General features: G+C 36.4%; 1 protein-coding gene across 5 annotated transcripts in view; it reads right to left on the reverse strand.

The window, feature by feature from the left end:
- Window positions 1-17397, reverse strand: part of LOC149574782 (uncharacterized) — a 205944-nt gene that overhangs the window by 27113 nt on the left and 161434 nt on the right. For 4 of the 5 annotated variants that reach the window (XR_016360093.1, XM_089814611.1, XM_089814610.1 and 1 more), the window contains 3 exons: window positions 1825-1919; window positions 1592-1696; window positions 893-1506 (listed from right to left, as the gene is read on the reverse strand). Coding sequence is in view for 4 of the 5 variants with exons in the window: in XM_089814611.1 (XP_089670737.1) it covers window positions 1609-1696; window positions 1825-1919 (183 nt within the window). In the remaining variant the exon portion in view is untranslated. Of the gene's footprint in view, window positions 1-892; window positions 1507-1591; window positions 1697-1824; window positions 1920-17397 lie in introns of those variants that run through there. The other variant, XM_089814609.1, reaches the window with a different exon arrangement.

The raw sequence follows: 17397 nt of genomic DNA on the forward strand, positions 1-17397 counted from the left end.
CTCGACTGTAATTTGATATTACTTGATTAATTGTATCTTTTTGGAATAAAATCATTCTATGTAATAATAGCAATGTTGATAATTTGACTGGGGTATGCCCCTTTTATGATGTAATAATAAAGGACCATGGTCCTGGGCTAGACTGGAGGTTTTCTTCCTCGTTCATCAAGGCCTTGGCCGTTTACCAATAAAAAAAAGTATTAAAATCACAAAAACTTTACAAGTCCTAGTTAATTAGTAGTATTAAGACTAACTTTTATATATATAAAAGCTCTACTATCACTTGTGGTGCATAAAAGATATTATTATTTTTATATTTTTATGTGTATTGAATGGGGTTTCATCCCCTATATAGACAATCTTATATACTAATATATCTTTAATCATCTATATAATATATACTAAATAAATCATGTATTCTAATAATTACACTAAACCAAATAGATTCATTTTGTGCCCATAGCCAAACAAACATTTCAGTGATCTCCAAATCCAGAAACACCCACAAAAAGCGATGAAAATATAAAGATTTAACCATAATGAAAAACCTTACAACTAAGGTTTTAAGTTACTAAACCCACTACCAAACTTGAACTTACTGTATTTACAAAGGGGATGTCTCTTGTTCCAAACAAAACATGCTGCATCCCTCTTCTCGATTATAAATCCCAATTAAGAATAAAATCAAAGTGTAAGGACAAAGTCAGCTCATCTAAACATACCAAGCTACTTTCTAAACATTTCAATTTTTCCACTCCATCGAGACAATTGTGTCCACAAACGGTTGTGGAATTTGTAATTTCACTTCATGAAAGGTGTTTTATGTCGATACCAGTTGTCTAATCCTCCAAACACTCTTACTCATTTTCACACCTTCCAACAAACTTGAGACTACAGCAAAATTCATACCCTTTTGCAAATTTATTGACCAGCAAATCCTGTTTTAACACCTTTCAGCTATATAAAAGAATGCTGTGGCATTTGAAAATGTGACCGTGAATTCTCTTTTAACACCAATTCAGTTTAGTAGCTACCCACCTTCCCAATGCCTATCCTCCTCTAAAAATACAACCTCTCCACTTTGCCTAACAGACTTGTGCCACTATCTAGGTAATTATACAAAACCAAATTGATTTGAATCTTGTGCCCACTAGGAGTTGGTACAGGCATTTTATTACAAGACGGTGCCTGTATGGGGATAACCCTCAAAAAAGTGAAGATCAAATATATAAAGGTTTTCCCATTACAAAAACCTATTAACCTCTACTCAGACTGCAAAACGATAACAAACTAAAATCTATTTTATTTAATAAAGGGGTAACTTCTGTTCATAGCTTGTCTAATTAAAGCTTATTTGGATCAAAGTCCTAAACTAATTTAACATAAAGCCATACATCTCTCCATGCCATATTGAGAGCTCCTCCTCCTATCCATGCCCAAATTCTTGGGAACTCACGTAAATGAATAAATCCAAAATTTCATCACGCCTTAGTTTGACCTTCTATCCTTCAAGGACAAAATTTTCTTATATCAATTAGAACAGGAAATTTTCTTGATATCAATTAGAACAGGAGTTTTAGAGATAGTTTACCTTCTCTCTGAAAATAACTAGTCATCACCAAATGTATGTTCCAATCTTAATAATTCTTCCATCTTCTCAACTATATTATTGAAAGATGGTCGTTGCACAGGGTCACTGTAAAAAGAAGGTTAATATGACATATGAATCGTCAGAAACTTAACCATCAAATAAACATTTAAAGTGATTTATCTAACAAAATAACAAATATTAAATGCAAGAACTATTGAACAAATACAAATCACCTGTGCCAACAATCACAAATAAGTGCAGCAACTTTCGGATCTAATCCTTCGGGTATTTCTAATCGACAATCCTTGAATCCCACCATTCCAACCACCTAAGATTATCCAAAACTTTAGATTTTAAAGTATCTTGTAATAAAATAATAAAGAATAAAAAAAATTCATTAGAATCCATAGTCTATTCAAGGCTTAGTCGTATCTAATTGCACTTGTTTAAGCATTCATAAACCTTAACTTGAATCAAGAAAGTTTGCATTTTACTTTTTATTCCAATGGGATCTTTGAAATCTTCCACTAAAATGAAAAATAAAAAATTATTAAAATCCATGATTCAGCCTTATTTTATTTAATCATCTCTAATTGCACTTGACTAAGCATTCATAAACCTTAACTGGAATCCAGATAAATTATATTTGTACTTTAGTGTGAATATTTGAAATTATACATGGAATTGACCCACACTCAAACCAAAAAATTAGTGGATTTTTTTTTCCCCTGATAAAATTCATTCATAATAGAATCAGATTTTTAAATATATCTCCATTTTGAATGAAGACTACTCTTTGTATTAGTAAAGAAGAGTACTAGACATCTTAATATACGTTCTTGTCATGTTGATCTTGTGTGTGAATATATATCAAGAGTCAAAACCATTCAAACAAATCTCATGGTAAATGTTGGGAATCTAAAAAAGGAAGTTCATATATTTAGTCCTTGATCAAACAAACAAAAACGTGTATAGAACAAATGCCTCCACAATGTTATAAGACTGGAGAGTTTTAACGCAAATTATTGTTTAGCATAAGAGTATAGATGGAGTTTTAACCACAATTACTGTTTCTATTTGTAAGCTTTATCTAGGGACACGAAACATGAGACAATCATGAGAATGTTTTTGGAGTTGATGATGTGACTTTTAAGTCTTTATCCTCGACATTGAAATGATTCTCCCTTCTATGCTGGTCAAAGAGAGCTTTACATTTAACTCAATACTCTAAACATCTCATGTATGGTGACCTAGATAGTATGTCCGTGTCTAATTTTTAGTTATTTTCTTATATTGTGTGACCAAAAGGAATTGTTATTATAAGCCCATTTAATTCAAGTGACTCTTGTTTCAATTTACTTTGAAATAGTCGAGGCAAACTAATAATCAGTATGAGGAACAATTTCTTTGCTCAACAACTTCTTTTTCATAACCACATCAACATCACATACAACTCTTCACATGTGAGATGAGTCAAAATTATGCTATTAACCTATATTCTTTCATATGCTCTCTAGTGATACATCGTACGCTCAAAATGACCCCATCCTCTATAGGCCAAGTTACTGATTCAAGTGTGGGGATGGGTGCAAGTAAATGAACACGATAGGTGGGTGCCTAAAAAAATTACAAGGATTTGGGTGCGTAAGGGTACGTGTGTACAAAAAACAGAGAGATATATAGAATTGTAAAACTAAATCTATTGTTGTTGCTTTAGGTATCTAAGATGAATTCTTTGTTCAGCATATATGCAACTAAATAAAAATGCTTTGTATCTTTAATGCATCCCAATCAGAACTTTCGGTCTTTATGCCACCCACAATTTTCTTAGAAATTAATTGCACATAACAATCTTGTGATAATTTCACTCTCATAGCACAGGTATAGATTATTATTTTTCTCCAAAAATATTATTAACCCACAGGTCCCACACACTTCTCTCTTATTCAGGTTTATCAGGCCTCATTCTATAGAAGTTTCTCCTATCACATGATTATAATGAAGCTACAAATAAGTTTGTAACATCTAAACTAATTGTGCTAAATCATTTCCATTGGATATTATAATCATTAAAATATTGCACGATATAATTAATATGAACTAAAAAGAATCAGACAAAGCATTATTAAACTTTCCACCACCGATATTTATTAAGACTATTTGCTTATCATGCCAATTAAATAACTTCTTCTAAATGCCTTCTTTTTTATTCTGTTCTAGCAGTAACCAAAAACAAAATATTTAAAATATTTTTTATTAAGTCTTGGGCCCACTTTTAAAAAGTCAGCCCATGGGTGCGCCCGAGTTTGCATTGGGTGTGCACACAGCACTATGGGTGCACACACACACACCCAACACACCCATAAATGCACCTGAACTGGGTACGGGGCCTATTGGTATGAACCCTACAACATAGCTTATAGTAGACATTTCGAGGATGTGGATATGGGTAGAAAATATGCCCACCCCAAATGCTTTTACATATAAGTATTGTCAATTTTTTATTTTTCCCCTTAAATTTGAGAGCACTAACCGAGCATACCCATCAAGGTTCAGAGTCCAACAATTCTAGCAAACCTGGTGAGTTTAACTAAACTTATTAGGTTCCTTAGTCACGAGTACTTGAGCCCTAACTCAGCATACCCATCAAGGTTCACTGAGTCCAACAATTCTAGCAAACTTGGTGCATTTGACTAAACTCATTAGGTTCCTCAGTCAAGAGTACTTGAGCCTCAGTTTGGTCTAATTGGCTCAACTCGTCTTGGCACTCGCTGAGCGCTAAGGGGTTGGAACTAAAATAAACCTTGAAATAAAGATTAAAAAATTTCACGACTTCACAATCGATTAGTTATGAAGATTCATTTTTACTATTAATAATAAGGAATTTTCTCTTTAAAAAGAAACTTGATAAGAGTTATAGTAAATTAATAAAATATTTTCATAGTGGAGCTTATGAAGATACATGTACCAATTATGATAATGATGCTTTTGATGATGTAATGTCCCCACTACAACACAAACATTCGAATCTTTCACACCACTGAAGATGACGAGAATTTCTGGTTTGGTTTCTCATGTGTGTAGTTACTATTGGGTAAGTGCACCAAGTTGTGGTGCCAAAAAGATGACACCTTTTTTTTCTCTAGTTTTACAAAGCGCGTGCGCGCTATACTTGGGCTGCCCAAGCCATAGCACATATGCGCTATAAAAACAAAAAAAATTATAAATGGGCTGCAAACCCGCAACCCATTTCATTTTAACTTCATTTTGCAAGATTTCCTCCTCATAGCACGTACGCGAGTTGAAGGAATTGAAGATTTTCGCCACCCACCTCCTCAAAATGCCTCCTCGTCGCCGAAGTTTGAGATCGAGATCATGGCGTATGTTTTCTACCCTTGTTTTTGCATTGTTTTGTAGGTTTTTTTCAATTTTGCTTTAAATTTGTTTATTTACTTAGATTGCAATTGGTTTCTTATCAGGAAATGTAAATAATGAACCGGAAAATTCTCAACAAGATCAAAACCAAAACCCTCCACAAGATCCAAACGAAAACCCTCCACAAGATGAGAATCAAAACCCTCCACAACAAGAACAAGAAATTCCGTAACTAGCATCGATTGGAAGACCTCCTCCTGGCACACAAGACAACATAATAAATGAAATAGAAAGAGGGAAAAATGAATTAGAAGCACTCATTGGTAGGTTGAAAGCTTATGCACAAACCAATCCAATGAGAGCACAATTGGCATCCTCTCTCGAGTCCATTATGACCCATGTAGCTTATGTTAGTGATCAGTTGGATATTTGACATGTTAAAAGGGAGGAACAAAAAAGATATTATGCAAACAAATTATCATATCAAGACGTAAAAAAAAAAAAAGAAATACCAAAAGGTAGCATTTGTGCATTGTTTAGAAAGCCTAGTGAACAAAATACTGTTAGAAAGACAACTAAACGGTTCCCCGTCCATTGGTGTATACACGATGGTATTAGAAATCATTTTTGGGATAGATGGTGGATGGTCTTTAATACCCCTCCCTACAATAATCACGAAGTCCCAATGTATTTCTTAAGGAAATTGTATTGTGAATTTGTCCTTGGGGAGATCCTCAATTATTTTGATATATTAGAATCTCAGGGTAGAGGTGGGGGGTCATCATTTGAGAGGCCGGGGGCACGTCGTGACCCTAATGTAGTTAGGGCACCTGTTTTCAAGCCACAGGGTGAGCATGTGATTATTCTTTCAGTTGTGAAGGAACATGTAGAGACCGGCACTTTAGGGACTATTAATGCTTTGACGCAAACCCTCATTCATTGCACGAGTCCATTAGTTGAGAAGGAGCCTTTTGTGTGTCGCGGTCACATGTGCACATCATGTGGATCCTTATGCACATTTGGCAGTCATGCTGGAGATTGTATGGATGATGGGCTAGTGACTGATCAGTTCCTGAATGATACATTCGGCATTGACACACAGGTAAATTACAATAATAATAAACTAATTTGATCACATTTCATATGTATAGTGAATGACTAATTAATTAGCATGTATTGACATTGTTCAAAATTCAGGGTCAGAGTGTTAGCGGCCCTAGTAGAGATCCCCCAGCCCCATTTTTCGTCCCATCGACGAGTCCAGAGGTATGTATCGATTTAATCATTTAAATTAATACATATATTTATTAAGTAATCATATGAAGGATTGACAAAAAAATTTATGCATGTGCATTAGTTCTCTACTGGACCATCGACATTCACTAGGGACTCTGAGCCTAGGCATGATACGAGCTTCGTAGAGGTACATTTGTTTCATGTTAATTTAATTCATTTGATTATATTTGTTTTATGTTTTATGTTACATGTAACGTGTATTGTATAACATGCAGCTCTTGACATCTGAGACTCCTCATCTTCGGCAATCCATCGATCGTGGAGTTGCTATAGTGATGGCTAGTTCAGAGCCATTGACTGAGGTATGAAAGAATTTTTTTAGTTTTAGTTGTTTCTAATAGTTAGTATCGAAATTTCTAATGTTATTTATAAGTGATTATATTGATTGAATTGTTGTAGGGCCTTGTTACACCCAATTGTCCGTGAGCCTTTGAGGTGGACTTGCAAAATGACTATTTGATGGCAGTAAGAAAATAATTAATTTTGTGTGTACATATATTTCATTTCAATATATAATAATTATTGATTCATATCTACTTTGTTTGTATCAGCGCGAGTTAGAGAAGAGCCTAAACAAGAGGACGAGCGAGCGTGTGAGGAAAAACCCATCATCTCCCTCCACACGACGACCAAAGACCTCTAGGAATTTGTTTCTTTCCCCTCGTGGTAAGGAGAAGATATAGTTGATAGACACACATGCATAGGCATAGTGGACATATATGTTGGATTTTATGTCAGTGGACATATTCGATATACATTTGATGTATATATGACATTTTATATTTGATGTATGACATATATTTGATGCATGACATTATTAGACTTATGACATTATTGGTTAATATATGATATGTTTGTTCATGTATGACATAATTGGTTATCACAATATATTATGTGTTTGTTAATGTATGACATTATTGGTTATCATTTTATATTATATGTTTGTTCATGTATGACATTATTGGTTATCATAATATATTATATGTTTGTTCATGTATGACATTATTGGATATCATAATATATTATGAGGTTGCATGGGTACTTGTACCCACACCCCTGGTACTCGTACCCAAGTACCAGGTACTCTGTGGAGAGCATCATAGCTAAGGACCTTGATTGATATTTATGAATTTTTTTTTTGGTTTTTTGTGTATCAACTCGTCGTTTATCAAGCTTAATGCAATACCTAATCAGTTCAAATCTTTGACAGAATATTGATTAACAATAAACTTTATCACTGTTCACGCATAAGTTTATCATTTCCAATATGTCATGGTCATATAATTTATGATCTTATTCATGTTTAAATTTTTCCTTCTCTGTTATTTGTTTATCAAGCTTAATTCAATACCTAATCAGTTTGAAACTTTGATACAATATTGATCAACAATAAACTTTACAAGTGTTAAACCCAGAAATTTATCATTTGCAATATGTCATTGTCATATGATTTATGATCTTCTTGTTCATGTTTAAAGTCTGCCTTCTATGTTTTGCATCTAAACATTTATCATAAATTATTATTACAAACATATAACAAATCTGAAACTGAAAACAATACATTACATTTGCGAACTTTATCACTATTCTTGATTTGAAAAATCATTGTCATGACTCATAAATTCAGGTTTTCTATAAATATAAAAGTATAATTAAAAATAAAGTTTGACATACCCAAGTACCCCCGCCCCTATTATAAAAAATAGTTGTACCCATACCCCTACCCTAAGTACCCTCATCCCCGTGCAACCTTGTATATTATATGTTTGTTCATGTATGACATTATTGGTTATCATATGTTAGTGAACAGATTATCCTCCAAAGAAATAAATACAGATTAACTCTAAATGCCCAGATAGAAAGATTTTATCAGCATTAATAGTTGGATAGGTTGTCATTGAATTGATAACCTTCATCTAAATTTTATCGGATACAACTCTAGGTACATGATTTACAATGAATTAAATATGGATGCTTTTAACCAGAAAGCACAAAAGGTTTACAAACATCTACTCGTAAACATGAAATAGATGCGAAAACTAAGTGACTAAAAGAAAAGAACAGGAACTAACATAAAGTCTATTTGCCTGGATGTTGCATTACAAAACGAATGAAAATCCTGAGAAAGTGAAGAATCATATCTTTAAAGGTATCTTGAAATCAAATATATTCAGGAAATAGCGATACTAAATGCGTTTAGATAAAACTGAAAGTTATACCAAGATAACGATCAGTGGAAAGAGATCTGCCCAAACTCGAAGTTTTGGCATACAATTTTCTCCCAAATCTCCCTTCCCTAACATGTATAAGATTACACAGACCTCAACACATATTGCATCAGAATCACTATCTGAAATAAAACAGAATCTTCATTACACCTAAAATCAAAATTTCCTATTCTTACTAACACAAAGTTCAGAAAAGACAATAAAGATCAGCTCTCCCACAGTCCCAGAATCTATCGTCTCTCTTTCCTATTGTAGCACCCCAGTCTACCTCCGAGAAAGAAAAGTGGAACCCTCTACCTTTGGCTCTCTCTCTTTATATAAGTTTTCATCTTCTTGACGGGTCTTATCAGTTATAATAACTGATTCTTGAAAGAAAACCACCTCCCTCTGTTCTCTTATACTTCTATATGTGCATAATGCTTAATTCATAATTAAACATTTTATTATGATTCACTTTTAGCATTACATTTGCTTCTTTTGTATGGAATGGATAGCATCTTTAGATTTATATTTGGTTAGGAAATAAGTAATGACACTTGTTTAAAGGAATCTTTGTACTTTGTATATTAACCTCCACATGTCATTGTTTACCAACACCACATCTTCTTTTCACCACATTCTTCGGGTTCCCACAACTTCTGATTTGTGACAATCATCTTTTGATGAGGAATTCAAAGCTCAACTTTGGTGAGGGTGCTCCATAAATCGTGATTCCTTCGAATCTTTAATAACTTGACCTGTCATGAAAACTCTCGCCTTCTATCTGAATGCCACGGTTTTGAGTCTTCATGTGTTGGCTTGGGACGATGCTAACCATCTTAGTATCTCAATTACTTCCTTATCTACATCCTTCATCTCAGTATTTTGCGTCATTTTCTTGTGACAACAAGAGTGAGTATTTTGAATAATTTGTTTTCTGCTTATCCATATTAACAAATTTTGACAATGAATTATGATATTCTTGTCCATGTGAAGGTTTTCAATATTCTTTCTGAAGATGGCTTTTGATCATCAACCTTCTCTATAGCCATGTCTATGCCTATTCTAAAACATTCCTCCTCCCAAATCTGTATTAATGACTGAACCATTTTCACAGCCGGTCGAACTTGAGACAAAGGAAAATACATTAGTTGATGCTAGTTCAAAATTTCTTGTACACTCATATCTCCCTCAAGATCACAAGTGCTCTCTCGCTTATACAGTGGCTGTCTTCTATGGCTTGGAGAACCTTCCATGAAATCCAACACACGTTCTTTTTACTTTGCCCATGGGTCCTCCTAGGGTCGGATCATGTTCAATGCAAGTGCATAGGTGTTTTAACCAACACTTGATGGATGCAGGTTAAACTTCAATTTTCCTATTCAAGGCTCAATCCAATCCCATTAATGAAGAGTGTATGCTGCCGGTATTTGAAAGAAGAGTCATCATAATAAGTTCGATCTAATGATCTTTTTCTGCACTCGGGTCACTAGCTTTGTTTTTAAACCCACAGCCGAACTAGTGTAGAGCAAGGAGGGACAATTCTGTGGTGAGATTTCTGAATTCTCCCTAACAAAGTTTGCCTCTTCACGGTAGAAGATGAGCATCAGTCTCCTTTCTTTTATTTAAATCTGAGACTCCTCCTTGCCAAGGCTTCATGTTAAGTCCAACTTCTCAACTCGGGATGCACCAACAGAATGGTAAATATGAATTTACAATTCTTCACACTCGTGTTTCTACTTGTGAGTGTTTCGAACATGGAGATGATGGCGTTGAATCTAACCTTTTCATGTTAAATTATAAACTGTGACTTTCATTTGGGTGTTAAAAACCACCAAACCAATTTGTGCCTCTTAAAGGGGATCAAGGGTCCCAATTAGTCATCGTAGAATGACTTTTCTTTCTATTATATCTCCCCATACTTGGCAAGGCAACTACCCTGCATCTTTCATCTGAATGGTTTGGTGGAGATCAGGATACTAATCACCCTCGAGAAATTCCATCCATGAGATATTGTACCCGAGTCTCTATTCATTCTATTGAATCTCCACCAATATTCAAACAAACAAGTTATGATGAAGAAAGAGTGTATCTACATTGTTGTATCTAGCCATGGGAATCAAAAATGGGGAATAATCAATACATCCTAGAATAATGAGTGTCTCTTTTTGCAACCTGACATCATCATTCCTCGCATTTTTAGATTCATCTACTTTGTCTTTAAAACTGCACTGCTTGTTGAGTGAATGTATAAATGTTTTTGGTGCCTCTCATGATATTAATGGTAACCAATACACTTTATTCTCTTCTTCCAAACTGTGATAGTTCTGCATATTCTTTAAGTGCATTTTCCCAGCATACCTCATGAATTTGGTCTTCACAACTGGTACCATGAATCTTAAGAAAAGATCTTGAGTTTCTACTTTTAGTCTCTATAAGTTATCAATGCCCAATCATCTCATGATAGACAACTGTAATTGCCATTGCTTTGTATCTAAAGATTCAATGTCTTTCTTCTTCTTAACACTTAGCTCGAATCTCCCTCAACAACATCACACATGGAATTGAGAAAAACTGTGTATTTGATCTTTTGAACATTGACTCTTGAGCCTTTTGAATTCAGACTGAAACTAGAGGCTGAACTTCAATCTTGACAACAACTGAATTCTAGTGTTAAATCAAACGTGGATTCTGAACTTTTCTTGAACTGAACCTGCAAGATGCCTCTTTGAACCACTTCAAACTGCTTTGAACCTTAGTTCAAAGTGGTTCGAAACCATAAATTTAAAGTTTTTAAAACTGTGTCTATATTGGGTACCAACATCATAATATATATCTTGTTTTTATTGTTTACGTTTTAAGTACCCAGAGCTAACGGAACAGACAGTTCGTTCCCATGACGAAAGGTGAGAGATTTGGCAGTTGGCAACTTTGTACTGGCCAACACTACAAGTTTCAACATCACCCAAAATGGCATCGCAAAATCAAAACTAAGTAAGATCACCAAAAAGTGAGAGAGGTTATTGTAGGTCTCCGCAACATGGTCCTATAGCACCTAGAATCACATTCATATCTCGCACGAGCTTCGAGATATGCCCCGTCAAAGATCTCTGCCCTATGGCATTTAGTGACCCTTAGGGACGTTTCGGTTCGGCATGCCCGAGAACATTCGAGCGCTCAACGAGATGGGATGAGCTTGGGGCTAGAGTTTACCCCACCACCTAGAGCTAACGGAACAAAAAATTAAATCCCACAACAAACGGTGAGGGAGATTTGGCAGTTGGCAACTTTGTATTGGCCAACACTACGAGTTTCAGCATCACCAAAGATGGCGTCGCAAAATCAAAACGGAGTAAGATCTCCAAAAAGCAAGAGAGGTTATTGTAGGTCTCCACACACGATCCTATAGGACCTGGAATCGCATCCATACCTCACATAAGCTCTGAGATATGCCCCGTAAAAAATCATTGCCCTATCGCATTTAGTGACCCTTAGGGACATTTCAGTTCAGCGTGCCCGAGAACATTCGAGGGCTCAACGAGGCTAGACGAGCTTGGGCCTAGGGTTTACCTGGCCACTCGGAGCTAACGGAATAGATAGTTCAATCCCACAACGAATGGTGAGGGAGATTTGGCAGTTGAATTTGTACTAGCCAACACTATGAGTTTCAGCATCACCCGAGATGGCGTCGCAAAATCAAAACAGAGTAAGATCTACAAAAAGCGAGAGAGGCTATTGTAGGTCTCCGCAACACGGTCCTATAGCACTTGGAATTGTATCCATACCTCGTACAAGCTCCAAGATATACCTCGTCAAATATTGTTGCCCTATGACATTTAGCGACCCTTAGGGACGTTTCGGTTTGGCGTGCCCGAGAACATTCGAGCGCTCAATGGGACTAGACGAGCTTGAGGTTAGGGTTTACCCAACCACACAGAGCTAACGGAATAGATAGTTTGATCCCACAATGAACGGTGAGGGAGATTTGGCAGTTGGCAACTTTGTACTAGCCAACACTATGAGTTTCAGCATCACCCGAAATGGCGTTGTAAAATTAAAACGGAGTAAGATCTTCAAAAAGCGAGAAAGGTTACTGTAGGTCTCTGCAACACGATCAAATAGGAACTCGAATCGCATCCATACCTCGCATGAGCTCCGAGATATGCCCCGTCAAAGATCGTTGCGCTATGGCATTTAGTGACCCTTAGGGACGTTTCGGTTCGGCGTGCCTGAGAACGTTCGAGCGCTCAACGGGACTGGACGAGCTTGGGGCTAGGGTTTACCCGGCCACCGGGAGCTAACGGAATAGACAATTCGATCCCACGATGAACAGTGATGGAGATTTGGCAGTTGACAACTTTGTACTAGCCAACACTACGAGTTTCAACATCACCCGAGATGGTGTTGCAATATCAAAACGGAGTAAGATCTCCAAAAAGCGAGAGCTTATTGTAGGTCTCCGCAACACGGTCCTATAGGACCTAGAATCGCATCCATACCTCGCACGAGCTCCGAGATATGCCCTGTCAAAGATCACTACCCTATGGCCTTTAGTGACCCTTAGGGACGTCTCGGTTCGGTGTGCCCAAGAATGTTCGAGTGCTCAATGGGACAGGATGAGCTTGGGGCTACAGTTTAGCTAGCCACTTGGAGCTAACGGAACAGATAGTTCAATCCCACAACGAACGATGAGAGAGATATGAGCAAGATATGTATGCCTAGGCCACTTTGTGCAAGATATGAGCAAAAGTTGTTAATTAGGCCAAATTAAGTCTTTTTGAGTTTTTGGTCAAGATAGCCTAAGATTAGGTGTTTTTAGTTGTTTTTAAATAGTTTGGAACCTTTTCCAAGTCCTAGAAGTGAAATCTAGTGAACTTTGCATAAGTTGCACTTTTTGTGCAAAATTGCAAAAGTTGTAAAAGTTGCTTAAAAATGCAAATCTGAATGAAAACCTTCTAACCTTCAAAACAATGTTTCTCATGCTCATATACCCGACCATGGATAATTACAACTTCCCAAACTTCCATTTGCAACTTTTTTGCAAAAATTGCAAAAGTTGCTCAAGCAACTTTTTCAGCAACATTGCAACATTGCATTTACAGGACTTGGGAAGCCAAGATACTCAAGTTGGGCATGATCCCTCAAAGTTCTCATCAAAATATATTAATGATCTTAACAGAACAACAAAAAGCTCATTGCCACCTTTAAATGGAGACTTCAACTTAAATGGAGATTGTCAGTTCCCAAACATGTCCCAGTCAAGTAGATGATTGGTTGACAAAGCAACCAGTAGGAAACGGCATCGTGGAAATGAACTCAATGCTCAAAAAGGTTCGGCAACACTAAAATAGCTTATTTCCAAATGCTCACTCTTCACCAATTTCCAAACTCCTGCCATTCACAAATCAACACGCTACAAAAGATCACATCCTTCAAGGTACTTGACCTAGGGCTTGATTGGAAAAATCACAAAACACATCCTCTAGTCTTGAAACCCTGGAATCTTAAAAAGGACGAAATTTCAACCAAGGAAATTGTAGTTAGAGGCCCATTTTTGTTGTGTGCACCAAAATGCTGTCCTAAAAACCTAGATTCACTAATAATGCAATAACTTGAGTTAGAAAACACGTAGAACGATGAGACTAGAAGAAAAAAAAAGCTGATTCAAAGCTCTATCTCAAAAATCCATCACATCTAGTCTGAAAATCCGTGCATTTCGTGCAGCGTGCAAACAACAGTAAAAATGACTCGAAAACTAAATTTCTTTCTTTGCAACTTCTTCCAATCCATATATTAATGCCCTCTAGACCTCACAAATGAGGTATACATCTCCTATGTATATTTTAATGGTTAGAACCAATATTTTAATAGTTATAACCCTTTTCCCACTAAGTTGCAAATTTGAGCAACTTTTACAGCTTTCAACAATGCAACTTTGCACAAAAAGTGCAATTTTTACATTTTTGACTTGATTCCATTTCTAGGACTTGGAAAAGGTTCCAACATACCTAAAACCAACTAAAAACAACTTAGTCCTAGGATTTCTTGACCAAGAACACTAAAAATCCCGAATTTGCCTAATGAGCAACTTTTGCTTATAAATTGCATAAAGTGCCTTAAGCATACAAAATGGCATCTTTTCCTTGACAACCATGGACTTCTCATCCAAGGGTTGTTTATTCTAGCCTAAGTAGGTAGAAAAACATGAAAACCAAAATATAAACCAAGTAGCTTGGTGCTCTGCACCAAGAACATACCCCCAAACATGAATGAAAAGAGAACAATGACCATGGACACAGTGAGATTAGTGAAATGCAGCAATAAAACTCTTCGTGTTTGCAGGTTTGCAATAAATGGCATCCAATACCCATACTACCACACCTAGTTCCAATTTGAAGTTTTCATTTATTTAGATGAAGTGTTGTAGATAGTCATTTTCACATTGTTTTTGATGTAGAGCTTACAACCTTCTTTCACCAAAAGCTTCCTAAGTGCCTAGTAGCACCCAACCCACTCCAAGATGCCAATCAGGCTTACCAGCCTTTACCCAATGCTGACCATTGTCTCTCCAAGTGTACTCCACTTTTCTAAGGTCTTTCCCCTTCTCTAGGGCTCTTAGCAAACTTGGGTCAATTATAGGTTTTAGGGACACTAGCCCTCAACTAGGCCAAATAAGGCAAAATGTGAAATCTGGTTTCCAAACTCCAAACTTAGGCTAAGATCAACATCACTAGGCTCATACCTCAGAGATTAATGCACTTTTAGGGTTCTAACACCCCAAAAGACCAAATTCCCAAAATCAAGCCTAGAAATCCTAGTAGGTCAATTTTCAGTTTTCTATGGCTAACTTCCAAACTTTCCAAATGAGGTATCAAACAAATTACCTTTTTAAATACCCTTTACCAAGTTCTTGAAGACTCCAAAATATCTTGGGCTAAACCTACTCCAACATGTCCTAACTCCCCCTTGGTTCACAGACCTAATAGGCCTAATAAGGCTGGCTTTCCGGAGCAAGTGTTATTATATGGGTTCATAGAACCAGAAAAACTACATGGAACTCTTCCTCCCCATGCCACATATCCATTTCGCCCTTTTCCTGGGTCAGATCAATTCGTTTGGAAGTTTAATCACCACTTCTCCTACAAATCTGGGCTAAACACATAAGGGATGTTCAGCCTAGGGTCGGCTGGTAAAAATATGAAACCTTCTCCTCCAGGCCTAAAACTCTACCATATCAAAGTACACTCCCCTAACTTGCATCCCCGCAAGTGGCATCAAATTCCAACCGTGGGATTGCAAGTTAGAGGCACGTGTTTGCCAAAACCCTCGAATTCAGCCCCAAACAAAACTTGAATAAAAAATGCAATAACTTGAACAAATGTAAAGATAAATCCTTCAAACCAAAAGCAAATGAAGCCTAGTTGATCAGGCTATCCAACCATGTCAACTGATCCCTTCTCCCAATCCGTACAACACAGAAAAACAGTGAAAATGGCAGAAAATCAGAGTTTAATTCATGCAAATGTTCACCTGTCTGTACCATCATGTTGTCCTCTCCATGTACAACATATTTAAACATGTCCTCTGTGTCTTCAATGGTCATAACCATATTTCAAATGGTTATGCCAACGTACAACCATTTTTGCAACCATATTGCAAAGTTGTCAGCATTTTTGCAATTTTGCTTGACATTTTTTGCAATTTTTGACAATTTTTGACAACTAACTTCCTATACACCTAGGATTTGACCAAATGACCCTAAGAACCTTTAAAACCTTCTAAGGATCACAAAAATCCTATTTGCATTTAAAAACCACCAAAATTGTTTATTTTTGACCCATTGGTACAATTTGGCACTCTGGCTTATAGTGGCACCTAGAGCCAAATTGACCTTACATTTTGGTTTTATTACAACATTCTTATTAATGTTCCAAATCGAAAACTAGGACCACTATCCATTTTCCTTGGTGCCCTGCACCAATTTCCTTCAAGCAAAATTATGTAACCATCCCCTTTCTATTCTAACTATGACTTGGGGATGGATTATTAAAATGTATCATATGTAATTATACATACTACTGCAAGGAACAGTCAGAGGATGCAGATGATCATCCAACTAGACAAGTTTGGAGTGCTTGAGTGCATGAAAATGCATTAAATTTGATGCCATAAGTATAGCAGCGAGAGATCTACCTAAAGGAGGTCATGGTTTTATGTAAAACAGTCAAATTAATCATCATAAACATGGTGTAGGATCAACTAAAAGGTCCTGAAAGTGATTTCTTGATCAGATTTGAAGAGGCCCTAGTTTTTGGCCTTGTTTGATGAGGGTTTCATAAAAAGAACATATAGAGAGTTGATGGGTTCAATCCAATTGAAGAATCCTCACTTTAGGATCATATTAAGATACTTTACCAAGTTGTATGGTTGGGGGATAATTATTCCATATAGTTCTTTTGTAAATGGAGGGGTTTTATGCCTAAAAAGTGGTCCAATGTAACAACAGAGACTTGGTTCAAAACAACCATACCTCATCTTTTGATGTGTTATAGAGAATCCAAATGTGTATCCTAATCTTCAATTTATTTTCTTGATGTTATGGGAAAATGTAGAGAAAAATGCAAGAGGACAACATTTGAGGGCTAATTGGGGCTTGTAGGCCTAGTAGGCTGGGATGATTGGTTTACCTTAGAGATAGGCCTTAAGGTTGCATTCAGAAGCCTTTGGGAAAACACATTGTTCGGAGTATTTTCTCATAGAACTTGGAAGGACCCATCTTGCTCTGCATCACTTTGCCTACAAGTGTCTATAAAGAAGATATGTAATCATACCCTAAAGACTTGATTGCAAGTGTAGCAGAGATACAATATGTAATTGGGTCCTAGAGCTACATTACAAGTTGTAAGTTCAATACATGTTGATATGTAC

Source organism: Cupressus sempervirens, chromosome 2 (genome assembly GCF_028749045.1).
Source record: "Cupressus sempervirens isolate cs-2001-9-10 chromosome 2, ASM2874904v1, whole genome shotgun sequence".
NCBI lineage: Eukaryota > Viridiplantae > Streptophyta > Pinopsida > Cupressales > Cupressaceae > Cupressus > Cupressus sempervirens.